Source organism: Vollenhovia emeryi, unplaced genomic scaffold (assembly GCF_000949405.1).
Source record: "Vollenhovia emeryi isolate VEMERY1.0 unplaced genomic scaffold, V.emery_V1.0 DF939156.1, whole genome shotgun sequence".
NCBI classification, from domain to species: Eukaryota; Metazoa; Arthropoda; class Insecta; order Hymenoptera; family Formicidae; genus Vollenhovia; species Vollenhovia emeryi.
This window is the reverse complement of record NW_011967210.1, coordinates 19,792-34,492: the sequence shown is the minus strand read 5'-3', so window position 1 is coordinate 34,492 and position 14,701 is coordinate 19,792. Positions and strand designations below refer to the sequence as shown.

The 14,701-nt window shown below is 51.1% G+C and overlaps 1 protein-coding gene across 1 annotated transcript in view; it reads left to right on the top strand.

Annotated features, from left to right (window-relative positions):
• LOC105564989 (calsyntenin-1) overlaps positions 1–11,213 on the top strand; it is a 19,988-nt gene extending 8,775 nt beyond the window's left edge. The window contains exons 2-4 of the mRNA XM_012017793.1: positions 2,311–2,590; positions 6,680–7,491; positions 8,630–11,213. Coding sequence (XP_011873183.1) covers positions 2,311–2,590; positions 6,680–7,491; positions 8,630–10,293 — 2,756 coding nt within the window. The 3' untranslated portion in view covers positions 10,294–11,213. The remainder of the gene's footprint in view (positions 1–2,310; positions 2,591–6,679; positions 7,492–8,629) is intronic.
• Positions 11,214–14,701: the final 3,488 nt, after the last annotated feature.

Genomic DNA, 14,701 nt, shown 5'->3' with positions numbered 1-14,701 from the left:
TTTTTCATTGGCAGAACTGGTGCACGCTGAGTGCACACTAAAACTTGTGCATAACCAATTCTATATTTAAGAACCATAATTAAATACCGTTTCAAATAGCCGGTAAAATAATCTGTGCAGCATCCGTATGGATTTTTTCACTAGATACTTTCGTATTTAAATCGACCTTAAATACAATAGCGTTTTTCATTGCTAGAACTGGTGCACGCTGAGAGCACGCTAAGTCTTGCGCATAATCGATTCTTATATTTAATAATCGTAATTAAATGTACCATTAAAAAATCTGTACAGCACCCGTACGGTTTTTTTTGCTAGATAGGTCCTGAACGAGTATTTAAGACGACTTTAAATATAAGAATTGATTATAAAAGAGCCTCAGTGTGCACTTAGCGCGCACTAGTGCGAGCAACCGAATTCGTTGTCACGGTTTCGGGGTATCGAGAACTTTTGTTACGAACAATTTCGTTTGTTATCCACGTAACAGCCGACTTTATTGCTGGAAACCGCGTGCGGGTGTTTCATCCTTAGCGCACGATTTTCTCGCGTGTCGACACATGCAAGCTCAGTCGCCGCGCGTGTATCGTCAGCGAAATTCAACGTAATTCCACCGTGTACATACGCGATTTCGTTTCGTAGGCGTGTTTTTATAAAAGGAAAACGTCAGCTTTGACGCGCCGGACGCGCCGCTTAATGATAATTGCGAGATAATCGAGAAACATATTATGCATACGTTCCATAATTGACTGCCGTCCCGCGATCGAAGGATACCGCTTATAAATAATTATTCGGCTTGAAATGCGCACAACGTGAAATTGTAATTTCGAAAGTATGAAAACCCGATGGTAAATGAATCGCCAGTTTAGCATAGTAAATTTCATTAAATTAAATTTTCACACTGACATTTTCGACATAATTATCGTAACACGGTTCCCGGAGTATTTTTAACGAGGCGCCTCACGCGCTATGATATTCCGCGAATAAACCTCCTTGGCGGATCCGGGGAATTGTCTTCGCCGCGTGAAAGGGAATAATAAAACCGCGTTTCGTCGCGGCGTTAAAAATCAATCTGGATTTCATCTCTGAAACTTTCGTTAAAGATAGCCCGCCGAGTCGAGCGACGAATAAAAAGTCCGGACTGCGAGATGCGGCGCTATCGATCGTTTTCCCCCCAAAATGTCCGCCTTATTCTAACGCTCGCTCGGAAAAAAAAAAGAAAATCGTCGGGCCTCTCTCGAATCTCCTCTCCGGCGGGGAAATAAAGATCCGCTCTCGAAACTGGTCCCCGTCAAACAGTAAATCCGGCGATTCTGGGTCGCGCCAGCGCCCGAGCTTACGCGAGTAATATTAGTTGTTGACTGCCGGCTCAAAATGCCGGTGTTAGCAATTAACGGCATAATTATGAGCCACTGTTGCAGACATAAACGAGAAACGCCGCCCCCTCTCCTCAGCTCGCGCGCCACAGTTGTTTAACGCTTTTCTCATTAACCGTATGTTGAAGAAGTTGACAACGAGTTAACGAGCTGCTGCCTCTTTTGTTTCACTTAACCCACTTCTCCGAATCTCCGATTCTTCTCTTTCTGCCCACGCGAAAACCCGCGTAACCCGCACCGAATATTTTTCAGCGCTTAATTAAAAAGTTCGCTTGTTATATGCGGACGCAGGAGGGAAAAGAGCGGGAGGAGGAGGAGGAGGAGGTGGTGGATTTTACCGCACTTTTCTCAAACGCACGTTAACTGAATTTTTCCAAGCGGCGCGGCGCGGCGCGGCGCCGAATTCGCCCATTAATTTTTAACGCTTCGTTTAAAAGTGGCAGTGAATTCGGGATCTGCATCGCTGAAGCGCGCGAATTTGCATAACGGCCGTAAACACACGGCGCGAGAGCGTCTCTATCAATAAAACGCCCGGCGAGATCATCGTAGAACAATATAGCGCTGTATGCCGAGCGTTTTATTGGCGATACGCTTATACCGCTATGTAAATTCGCGCGCGAACTGACCTTCACTGCCGATTTTTCGAATATCCGTCGCTTAAGCCGAGAGACTCGTCGGATTCATTCCGCGCGCCGTCCGTCTCGAGAGGATAAAGTCGGCGCAATCGGGCTGTTCGTCTCTTCGGGGAAAAGAAAAAATGAAACGAACGGTTTGAAAAACGAGCCGAAGGCTCCCGGCGAGTAACGCGAGTGGCTTCGGTTACTCCCCGTCGGAAATAGCGAAACCGGAAACTGAGGAGGCGGCTCCTCCCTCGCCTGCGCGCCAAACGAGGTGATGTCGGACGACGGGACTGATGAGTCGTGTGCACGTGTTGTTGCAGCTCCGCGCCTGGATCTGGAGAGCCTCGAGAGCGGATATCACGGCCTGGTGAAGGAGAATGAGACCCTGGTCGAGGTGACGCCGCAGATCCGCGCCCTGGGCACGAAGGTCTGCTCGTTCCGCATCGCGAACAAGCACCACGGCGAGGCGCCGTTCGAGATCGTCCTGAAGGAGAAGGGGATGGCCGAGCTGCGGGCGTTCCGGGTCCTCAACTGCGAGAAGCGCCGCAATTACAAGTTCGACATCGCCGCGGTCGGCTGCAACGGGGCGCAATCGGAGAAGTATGTCCTGGCACTTTTGCACGGGCCACGTGTACTGGAACAAACAATTTTTCGCTGCCGTAGCTAATCATTGGGTAAAAATATTTTGCTGCCGTAACAATATCCCTGGCGAAAATTTTGAGCGAGAGACGACGTTTATTTATGAAGAGTTTTATCGATGGTTACATTGTTTATGAAGAGCTTTATTGATGGTTACACCGTTTTGGAAGTACGTTGCGAACACCTGGTTAATTCTTCACTGACAGTAACATTTTACAAACACGTAGGAAACTATAGTGGAAACGTTTGACATTGTATCATTAAACGCAATTTGAACACTTGTAACCGTGAACGTGTCATAAACAACTCCGTGATTAAATTTATATCTCACAAACAATTCAATGGACGTTTTGAAACTCAAGTAAAACATTGACTCACCATTTAAACAAACTCCTTATGAACGTATTATTTTCGCCGGGGATAGATTTCTAGAGCACAGCAAACGGTTTGCTGACGCGCCTAACGCAACAGGCGCAGTAGCAAAATGTTTAGCTATCGCAACTAAATGTCAGCTGTCCATACTTTACAATTGAAATTTAGTCGCCACGTGCAGTTTCTAGCTACGGCAGCTACGTGTTTCTTTCCGTGTAGGAACGAGACTCTCAGGCCGATGGCAGAGAACGACCTATAAACGCTTAAGACTGCCTTAGGCCCGGTTTCGCCAACGTTGTTTAACTCTAAGCTTAGTTAATTCGTTCTTTGTCTCTTTTCAGCCGTCACTTTAGGAAGAGACAAACGTGAATTAAACTAATTGTAAGATTAAAGTCAAGCGACGTTTGGTGAAACCGGGCCTTAGTCGTAGACGTAATTCGTCGTGAAAGGCTGTTGTATACGACTGATGCCTATTTCTACTAATGCAGACTGACTTTGATTTCGTGTTAATGTACTTTCCCAGATAACAATGCATACCTGAAAGACGCCATAAAGATATCTTTAAGATAACTTTTAGACGTGCACTAAAAGATAACTTAATGCTGTCTACAAGATTTCTTTTAGACACGCGTGCTATCTGGGTTTTGTCTTCTTCTAGTTTCGGGAATTGGGATAAGTTAAAAACTCAGTTTAAACGGAGATTCGAATTAATCTGCACCGCTGGAAACGGGCGTGAGGCGGTCCCGGGCGTTCACGGGTCGTTCTCTGCCGTCAGCCTTACGCTCCAGCGATCCTCGCGCGAATTTTCATCCGTCTGTCATAACGAATGTTATAGCGGCGCGAGCGCGCACCGTTTCGTTCGAGGAAACTCCCCGCGAGATAAAGTAAACTTGACGAAAGTAGAGCGGAATAGACGATACGGAAGAACTATACCCAAGTTTATAATTGCGCGCGAGAGTCTCGGCCCCGCTTCAACACGCGACTCCCGTGCTTTAGCGTTTGAAAAAAAAAAGAAGTTCCCTATCGTATGATGCTCTCGGCGCTCTCGGATAACGGCTAAGTAGAAATGTACACCTCCGCCTCGTCGGACTTTCCTTCGCGCGTCGTAGTTATCTTATTTTTTTTCCCCCCGCTCTCCGCGCACTTGGACAACTCGCGAGGAAACTTTCGCTGAAAAACATTTAGACAGTGTCTGCGAGATGATATACATCTCGTATAGATGCTACTAGAATTGCAGCCCGGCTTTTTACAAATGTTACGAAATTAGGAATATTATGAAACTCCGGCAAAAATGTTACTGAAATATGGAGCTCGGCTTCCCGGAAATGTGTCATACCGAATTCCGGGTGTATTTAATTAGAAAGAAACCGGGATGTTTTATCAATGCAATTAGCGGCCACGCTGCACAACGGGGAGCGTAATACCCGTATGCAATTTATTTATATTTGTTACATTTATATCGTGGCGGAAGAAAATAGAAGTGCGGCGCGTACGTTGCGGCGAAGAAATTAAATATTCCGTTTAACGTTTACGTCCGTTCCGTTCGTAATTTAAACTTTATGCGCGCGTAACGCGGGCATAAATTGCGGGCGTCCCGTCGCGTTACCGTCGCGGATTATATCATTAAAACGCTCCGGAAAGACGGAAACGCGCTCCATCGAAAATGTATCGTCTTACGCCCGGCATTTATCTCCGCGGTTGAAGCCCGCGATAAGTCATTTCGCGTACATGTGGGTCGTCAGGTCGCGCCAGCACAGTGCCGATTTTTTTTTTCGGTGGCTCGTAGTCGCGGCGCGTCTATCAGCCAAATGAGGAAATAACTCCCTTGTCCGGAGTCGCGCAAATTTTCTCATTACGAGGCTGCGCGCGCGCGCGCGATTTCACGCCCGTCTGAAACGATAACTGGCGACTATTCCCTCGCGTCCGTTCGCGTTTGCTCTCGATCTCGCGCCTCGATAAACGTTACACGTCCCACGGAATGAAACTTTTACGCCCGCGATCGCGCGACAGCTAATAAAATGTATTGTAGACCCGTGGGGGAAGAGACAAGAGTTATGTCACCGCCGTAGAGCGTAAGAATACGAGCCGGTTCTGCGGAAGCTTCCGCCGGTGAGTCGCGAAACTTCATAATTATAATCTGTAGCGCAATTTGTATTTATATACCGTCGCGCGAATATGTAAAATTTCGACGAGTGCGAGCGCCGTAAATATGTAAAACGTTTAATTTCGCATGCCGCGTAACGTCGGGCAGCGAGTTGGCTAACAAACGCGGTAAATATCGCGGGTACGCGGGCGAAATTAGGGTAAACAGGGAAAGTAAATCGCGGGGGGTGATTCGACGCGAAAAACTAGCGCGATGCTCGTTCCGTTTCCGTCTCGGAATCTGTCTCGCTTCGCCGAATCGCCGCCAACGAATGGCAGATCAATAGTGAAACATCTCGTGTATACGTGCGCAACATACGATGCTTTTATATACATATATATATATATATATGAGATTTCGCGGTGAATTTTTCATACACAAAGCGGGACGCAACGGCGAAATTTTACCGCGGCGAGACGGTCGGGCGAATTGCGCGATCGATTGATATCGCGTGCCGCGACGGTATCGCCTCGTAATTTCTAATTAGGATATCGACGTGTCCGACGCGTTATCAGGACATTAATATGGAAGAGTCGAGGCGGGCCCGGGCGAGCGCCGCTGCCCCCCCTCGATATTATTTATTATTATTACGCGGGGCGCGTTTGGCGGATTTTCGGCGCATTGATTTTGCCGCGTCTAAAATTTCCACCGTAAATAGATTCCGCTCGAGCGCGCGGATTTTCGGTAACGAAACAATCCCCGAGTCGAAATTCAATCCTTTCCTCTCGCACGTACACGGGGGACGGAGGGGGTCTCCGGCGGCATATCGCATTATTGACTTTTTCGCTGTACGCCGCGCATTAAATTTCCGATATTGCTCCGAGCGGACCGCTGTCACATAAATGTTTTATATTAAGTATATCGACAGTATTTGCTTGACTGTAATTCTTTTAAATCCCTTCCCAATGGATACGCGGGATAAAGTGCATTCCTCCGTTATGGGGACGCGGCGCGGAAACGTTGAAATAGATGTCCGCGCGGTCTCCCTACGTCGTCGGCGCCGCGGCGCATAAATTGTATCGCTAATTCGAAAAACCATTATAATTGAATCCATTACGACGGTAAGCATATCTGTGGCGGCGTGAAATAGCTAATTCTCTCGATGCGAAAGTTATTAAAGCAACCTTTATGGCGGGGGAAATAAGCTCTTTTAAATTCATCATGGAGATTATAATGGAAATTCTACGGTCGTAATCCGTTCTGGGTACAGTCGAAATAATCTTGCTGGTAGTTGGAGCTAAACATTTTTACGTTTCGCGTAACTGCGCCCTCCCCCCCTTTTTTTTAAATTCTACCCGAAGCCCATCGGGAAATTGCTCGCGGGGAGAGATTTTCCGAGAAAGCACGGGCGCGAAAATGTATTAATATAAATTGCGAGGGTGTCCAAACGCGGGGAGGAATTCGGGGAATCCGGGCATTCCCAGGATCCCTCTCGTCGCGCGCCGACGTTTCCGCGTTATCTCGCCGCCCGTATAGCGCAGGAGAGCAAAGAGACCCCGAGAGACGTGTACGTGCACGGTTGAATTTTCTTTCAGCGCCACGGTCCACATCACCGTGGTCGACGTGAACGAGTACGCGCCGCAGTTCCTCCAACCGGCCTACGTCAGCACCGTGGACGAGGGCCGCCTCTACGAGGAGGTGGTCCGCGTCGAGGCGTCCGACCGCGACTGCACGCCCAAGTTCGGCGACGTCTGCAAGTACGAGATCCTCACCGCCGACCAGCCGTTCATCATCGACAACGAGGGCGCGATCCGCAACACCGAGCCCCTGGACTACGAGCGCTCGCACAACTACATCCTCAGCGTGGTCGCCTACGACTGCGGCATGAAGCAGTCGGCGCCGGCGATGGTGACGGTCAAGGTGAACCGCGTGTGCGCCCCCGGCTGGCGCGGCATCCCCGAGAGGGTGGACTACGCCGCCGGCGTCGGCTCGCAGCCCCTGCTGCCCTCGGCGCGGCTCGACCTCTGCGACGCGCCCTGCATCCTGCGCAACGTCCGCGCCACCCTGACTCTCGCCACCGATCACATCGGCAAGGGCTGCGATCGCGACACCTACGGGGTGCGCAGCCAGCGTAAGCTGTGCGGCGCCTCGCGCGACAGCGTCGACCTGCTGCCCACGCCCGGGCCCATGACCTCCTGGACGGCCGCCCTTTCCAGGGACGAGGGCAGAGAGGCGGACGAGATCTTCGAGTTCGACGGCGTCGACTCGGCCGCGATCGTGCCGAACGACGTGCTGGAGCACAGCCTCGCGCAGAAGTTCACCATCGGCGTCTGGGTCAAGCACCGGCCACGCCCGCGGCAGGACCCGCATGTCAAGGAGCACATTTTGTGCGCTGCCGACGACCACAGTGAGTTTTCGTCCTAATGAACGTTGAAAATCAATCCGGTATTTTTAATATCGAGGACGATCTATCATCTCACGCGTTTAACCTTCCGGCGGAGAGACCTTTTTTCTTCAAATTTAATCACGTAATTCAACCATATGGGACAACGTGGCGGAATTGGAAATTTTACTAGTAAGATGTATGGCGGAGTTTAAGAAAAGACTCATAAAATTCTTCGAAATGCCACGATTACGTGAGTTTCAGGCTAAATTTTAAGAGAGAACTCTCTCCGTGTTATTCTATCAGATAGTTTTGTATTTGTTTAATATTTGCTTCTTATCGATATGAGCATCCTCTGCTTATAAACAGAAGATGCCCATCGGGAAGAGCAACAGAAACTTGTTGACGACGGGGAAAACAATTGTGCAAAGAACGCAACAATTGTTTGGCCTCCCCGAATACTCGCAAGATTAACTCTGTAGCGTCATGTCCCACGTTTATCGCGCTCATGAGAGATTATCCCGATTGGCTTTACAGCCGGGGGGGAAAGCGAGGGGAACGGGCTGCAAACTTTACAACTTTCATTTCCCTTTACACGCGCCCGGGAGAGACGGTAATTATTTTAGGCGGCTGATAAGCCCACCGGTCGCCCCGATGTCAAGCCGATGCTCGTCGATGTAGCGGAATACATTACGCGCCGCCGCGCCGGGAGTGCGCGCGCCCGAGCGTTAAAATATACACGTTCACTCTGCGGAAACGCCGGGGTATTATCGTCAAGTTTCGAACAAAGCGGCTTAATCCTTGCGCGGAATGAATTTTGGCAAGAAATCAGGTCGAGCGCCGCGCGATATATAGGTCGTCGCCCGTGCACGCTCGCTCGCCCTCTCGCCAAGAGTTCAGCTCGAATATCCCGCCCGGTCTGAAATACAAATCTTTCTAAATACCGACCGGTCTCCACGGGTGACGCGTAATCCTCGGTTATAAACGTTCTCGCTCTCTCTCCTTCGTCCCGGCTCAGCCGTCCGGGCTCTACCCTTTCGCGTTAAATCTCTCCTTAATGCCGTCGCGCGTTTCTACACTTTATTACGCGCGGCGGCGGCGGCATCGCCGTCGTCGTCGTCGCGAAAGGCGCAACTAACGCCCCGCACCGTTTCAATTACAGAGATGAATAGGCACCATTACGCCCTGTTCATAAGGAACTGCAGATTGATTTTGCTGCTGCGACGCGACTTCTCCGAGGGCGACCCCAACATCTTCCGCGCCGCCGAGTGGCGTTGGAAGCTCGGCCAGACGTGCGACGACAAGTGGCATCATTACGCGATCCAGGTGGACTTCCCGCGCGTCAACCTGTACGTGGACGGCGAGGAGTGGCGCGCCGACGAGAAGAACCCCGAGGTGATCGACGACTGGCCGCTGCACCCGGCCAAGGGCGTCAACACCACCCTCGTGGTCGGGGCGTGCTGGCAGGGCTCCGAGAACAAGACCAAGCACCACTTCCGCGGCTACCTCGCCGGCCTGTCCGTCCTGGTCGGTCGAAACGAGAAGCCGGAGGTGCTGTCGTGCCTGCGGCGCTGCCAGGAGGGCATTCACGTGCCGCCGATGGACTTGTTGCAACCGGGCACTCAGCTGCTGACCAACTCCGACATGACCGAGGTGCGCATCGACGGCGACAACCGCACCAACGTGGAGACCCTGCTGCGCCGCATCGGTTACTCCAACACCCGACGTTTCCCGACCCCCGGCCGCCGTAACTTCCGCCTCGACACCACGATCGTCTGCGAGGGTAGCGAGAACACGCCGCTGCCGGTGCCGACCGTGCAGTCCTACGTGACCGTGCTGCCGCCTCCTCGACCGGGCATCACCGTCAACGGCACCGGTTACGTCGCCCGAGAGTACGCCGACTTCCGGCTGGGCGTGCGCGTGTTCCCAGACGCCCGCGTCACCGCCGGATCGGCCGCCCGATTGGACGCCTGTGCCGTCAGCGTTTACCCGAGCCTGAATCCCGACCACGAGAGCCTGGGGTTGCCCGGTGACGCCTTGCTCGCGTTCCACGACATCTCCGCTCGCGTCGACCGGGACGGCGTCGTTCTCTCCGGCGCGGACTCGCCCTACAACTACCAACAGCTGATCCGCCTCATCATGTACACGAACCGCAAGCCGGCTTACTATCTCGACCGCGTCTTCAAGCTCACCTGTTCCGAGCTGAGCGGCCGCTTCGCCAGCAACGAGTACGTGCAGACGCTGGCCGTGATCCATCCCAAGGAGAAGACGACCGTACCGCCGCACACGACGCCCGGAGAACCGCCCATCGCGAGAATCGTCGAGCCGGCACCGGGTCACGCGCAGCTCTCGCCGCACCACGCCGACCTAACGGAGGAATACGCCACGGCCGCGCTTCGCGAGGGCGGCAGGACCACCGTCGCCGGTGGCAGCGGCGGCAGCCACGCCGTGACCATCGTCGCCGCCGCCTGCATCGGCTTCCTGCTGCTGATGGCGGTGGTGGGCGCAGCGCGGGTGCGCGGCGCCGCCAAGCGACGACGATCCGCCGGCGACGAGCTCGCCGCCGAGACGGAGATGGCCTGGGACGACTCGGCCCTCGCCATCACCGTCAATCCGATGGACAGGTTGACGGAGCACGACCAGCACCACCAGAGCCAGCGGGACGAGGACGTGGACGACTCCGGCAGCTCCGACTCCGAGGATGGTTCGTTCCGGGACGATGACCTTGACAGCTCCGACTGCGAGAACGATTGCGACCTCAGCAACGGCCGGCACCGCCGCCACAACTCGCCGCACGACCTGGAGTGGGATCATCGTGACGTTTAAATCACCCTACTATCTTTACACTGAGCATTCACACACATCCCTCTTTCTTCGCGTGATACTGAAGAGGAGTACTGGCCGCGTGCCACTTGCCGCTAAATTTTTCCATCGTTATGTCGTTCCTTCTCGCCGCGCGCCTTCCCAACATTCTCCTCGCGCAGCGAGCTATCCGGCGAATTTTGTCTGCGGGAGTAAAGAGTTTCGGATGATCGTGTACGGATGTCTCTCGTCGAGCGCGACTCGCGTCCGTAACATCGGCTTCTCCAACTTCTCCCCTTCGCGCATCTCTCGGACACCACGGACGCGTCGTCGAGGGATTAGAATATTTATTACGCTTTCGAATCTCCAGAATGTAGAGTAATAAGATTTAACGTTCTAAGCCGCTCCACACACATGTACACACACGCACACGCGCACACATGTCGCTCGATCGATTCTCTAAACGATTATTATCCCTCTATACCGCGCGAGAGCGTTATCGTATTATCCGTCCCTCCCCCTCATCCTCTCTCGTAGATGACGTCGGTATAATCGATGAGGTAACGATATAAAACGGCATTCAGTTAGTACTCGTCTTAAGCGTCAGGGAAAAACCTGTAAGAGTGCGGGACGCTTTATCGAATATAGTTAAAACTCTTTCTACCTGCGAAACTCACGTCGCTGATGTTTTGGTAGAATCGAAGACACACGCAAGAGATACTTAAAGTTGCCCGCCGGGGGTACCTCTCGACGGGGATATTTACGGCAGTTATTAATTTATATTTCTTGACTCATCATTGGTAGTAGTAGGACAAGGGAACTCTTTTTTTTTATATATACTCCTAACTCAATATCTTTCCTCCTTTTTACTCTATACATATATACGGTTGTCGCTACTTTATTATTACTAATCGCTGCGACTACATCCAGCCATTTTATCGAAAGTTGTTTTTATTATTATTATTATTATTACTTATATTATTTCTATTAATTATTACTGTAGGCAGGACGGCCCGGTAGCGTTAGTTTTCAATGCGAAACAGTGCTGAGCTGACCCTATTATTCTTCCTCGTCTTCTCGACTAAACTTTCCTATCTAAGGTCCATTTGATCTCATGTGAATGTAATTCTCTCGCAATAATCGTATCTTTCGTATTTCGATGAAAAGCGCTCGCGGTACGAGCTGACGTGAAACCAAGAAAATAAGAACCGGCGGCGAAGCGCGCGTGGCGGATACGAAGATATGCTGAAAGTACTCGCTACTCCGCTTACCGGTGTAGCAACGTGAATCGGGCTGAGCCTGGGCCATACGACGCTTGCCCAATTCTACACCTTTACTTTTTAAGTCGTTACGTCCCTTCGGTCGGTTTCGTCTTCTTCTTTTTTTCTTTTCGCACGATGTTCCTTCCTGATCGACTCGCGGAAGATGAGTAAGGACATTTTACCACGCATCTCACGCTTGCGCTTCGACACTTAAGATAATCGGCATAGCATCATATCCGGTGTATAAGCGTGTCACACACGTAGGAAGCGGCGCGTTCGAGAGCGACAGCCTCCTGTCGGCCCGCGAACGTCTCGGAGAACGCGGGATGTTCGGCGAGGGGTACAATCCGCCCACGAGCGGACGCTTCACGCGTCGCGTAATTTCGCCCGGTATAAATATTCATTTCTAATTAATTAAAATTATCCGACGCGTGAAGGCGCGGCTCAAGGGGGCGAATTATTCGCTCCTCGTCCGAGACGGTCTCGCTTCTCCTACGAGCCGTTCGAGGAGCGAACCGGCTGTTAACCGTTGACGCGGTTTACGTGCGCGCGCCACGCACACGTGCCCTACATATACACGTATCGGCGTCCATTCATTATTCCGCGGCGAGAGTCTCGTGTCTCTTTCTCTCTCGAGTAAGCAGATTATTCTAAAGTAATGCGCAGCGGCTGGAGGGGCCATCGAGCGTGCTCCTCCCGTTAATCTCCCCGAGACGTGTCGTATCGTGCAATCGCTCTTTTCGCGGAGAGAAAACTGATGCTTTTACGTGCCTTTTAAGCAAGTAGTTCGTTGAATTTTGTATTCTGTATTTTAACAGCGCGAGTCTCGAGCTGTGTTTTTTTCTTCTTCTTCTTTGCTCTCTGTTTTCTTCGCGATGTCCCGTCGTCACTGACGGGTCCGCTCTGTTATCAGGAACTTGCCGCGGTACCGGGATCTCACGAGAGAGAGTGCGAACTCGCGATTCCGGGCGCTCTGGCATCGCCGCTCGCAGCCGGCGACAAGTTCCGCTTGTACTTTAGACAACACGTACACGGAGAGAATGTTTTTTAAGATCTACCTGAAAATCGTGTAATCGTGGGACAACATTTCAAAGAGCCTTGCGAAGAGCTTTTTGAAAGGTTGCTGCCTATTTCACTAGCGAAATGCACGGCAAAATTTCGACAACCCGCAAAATTCTTCGAGATGCCATATTGTTCCACGATTACACGATTTCAGGGTAGATTTTAAGACTAAGTCCTCTCCGTGTATACGTAGACCAAGCAGTGTCTCGTGCTTTTCCTACGGAGAGGGTGGAAGCTGGAGACACAGAGACAGCTGATTGGGCGTCCACTGCTTTCTCGCTCAATACAGCGACTCTTGGCTCAGTGAGAAATGACTCGTCGATCGATGTCGAGTCGACGTCAATTTGACGGTGACTATGTCGATTCGACATCGTCTCGACATCGATCGACGAGTCATTTCTCGCTGGGGGGAGTCGCTAGAGTTGAAAAATTTTGAGCCTAACATAGAGACAATTTTTTTTTTCGGTCAAACTCACCTTTAGTTTTCGACATAGTCTCGTCAGGGCCAGTTTCGCAAACGTTCGATTAACTCTAACCAGAGTCCAGTCGACCCCCTATCTTTTTTCATCTTATTATTTAAGACGAGACAGCGAGTCAAGTAACTTCGGTTAGAGAAGTTACGATGTTCGTGAAACTGGCCCTTAGAGAGAGCTTGGATGCAGAACAGCTTTCTCGCTCACACTCCCGGCTTCACTCTGCTTGGCCTACGTACATATGTCGTTGAGTTTAGACGTATAGAGCCGTTAGGAGTTAAGGGTCGGACGCGCGTTCGCCGGGCGACGACGCGTCCTCTCCTGGGCGTCGCGTCGCGTCGCTTCCGGCGGGCTGTCAGGGGCCCCGACGCACAATACCTGTCGATGGTCCCGCGTCGGAAAACGCTTCGTACACGTGCAATGATCCCGTAGGGTACATTAAACCCTATCTCTCTCTCTCTCTCTCGTCGAAATGGTGACACGACGGCTGCGCACCCGTGGTCGCCGCGAAATAATGAACGGATGCCCATGTATATGTGCGTGTCTCCGCGCTGGCGTAAAATCTAGAGTTATACCGAGTCGTAGCGAATCGCACCACCAGTACCGAAGAACTCGCGTACGGATATATCTATATTCATATAGGGAACTATAATGAACAATTTATTTTTCCAACGAGCATATCATATCATTTTTATAAGGGACTCGTCGGGGACGCTTTTTTAGGAAGCCTCGCTTCCGCCAACGGGCGGCCCGCGGCCGCGAGACCTCGTCAGAGGGTTTCTTTTCTCTCCCCGTCTCCGTTCCCGAGGGGCGCCTGCTAAAGGCTATTCTACAATTGCGTAAACGTGGTTGTTAGCGGTTGTACAGTGTTGTAAAACACAGTTTTAAACTAGCATTTCCGATTGTAAAGCCTGTTGTAAAAGATGGCTGAACTTGATCTTCCACGACTACAACGATACAGGACGTAAAAGCTAACTAATCATTCATTTCAATTACAACGTATCTCACTCTATTGTATATTACTTTGATGTACAACACTTACTACTACTTCTACTCCTACAACCCTACAACTACGTTTACGCAATTGTAGAATGGCCTTAACGCGCGCCCTCCCCTACGCATTTCTCCGACTCGCGCGAGACCGCGGTTACACCTCCAACGAGAATTCGGATTGCTCTGAAAGCGAGAAAGCGGAGTTCGACGACTAACCGGGAAGAAGGAAAGGGAAAAAACGAAGACAAACAGAGACGCGCATGATCGTTTATCTGTTCCTGACAGCTAACCAGATCGCATGTTATACATATACACTTATATACATAAAATACCGGTGTGTACGCTTGCTTTTGTACCGTCTTTCCTTTCCTAGTGTTTCCTCCTAACGCGAGTTTTATTGTAATTGCAGCGCGAATCTTATCGTAAGATATCGTAATCTCGTATTTTATAAAGCAAAGAAAAAAAAACATTGTAAACACGGTGAGAGAGAAGGTAATCGACAAAAAAAAATCGGCCAAGGCGCCCGCGGGGCGCAGCCACGTGGCGCGTCCTCGCGGGGGACCGAGGCCGGGAAAGGATCTGGCCTTCATGAGCGTGTCTAAATTAGCTTACGTAAATGTGTACACACAAGCGTTTGTATGC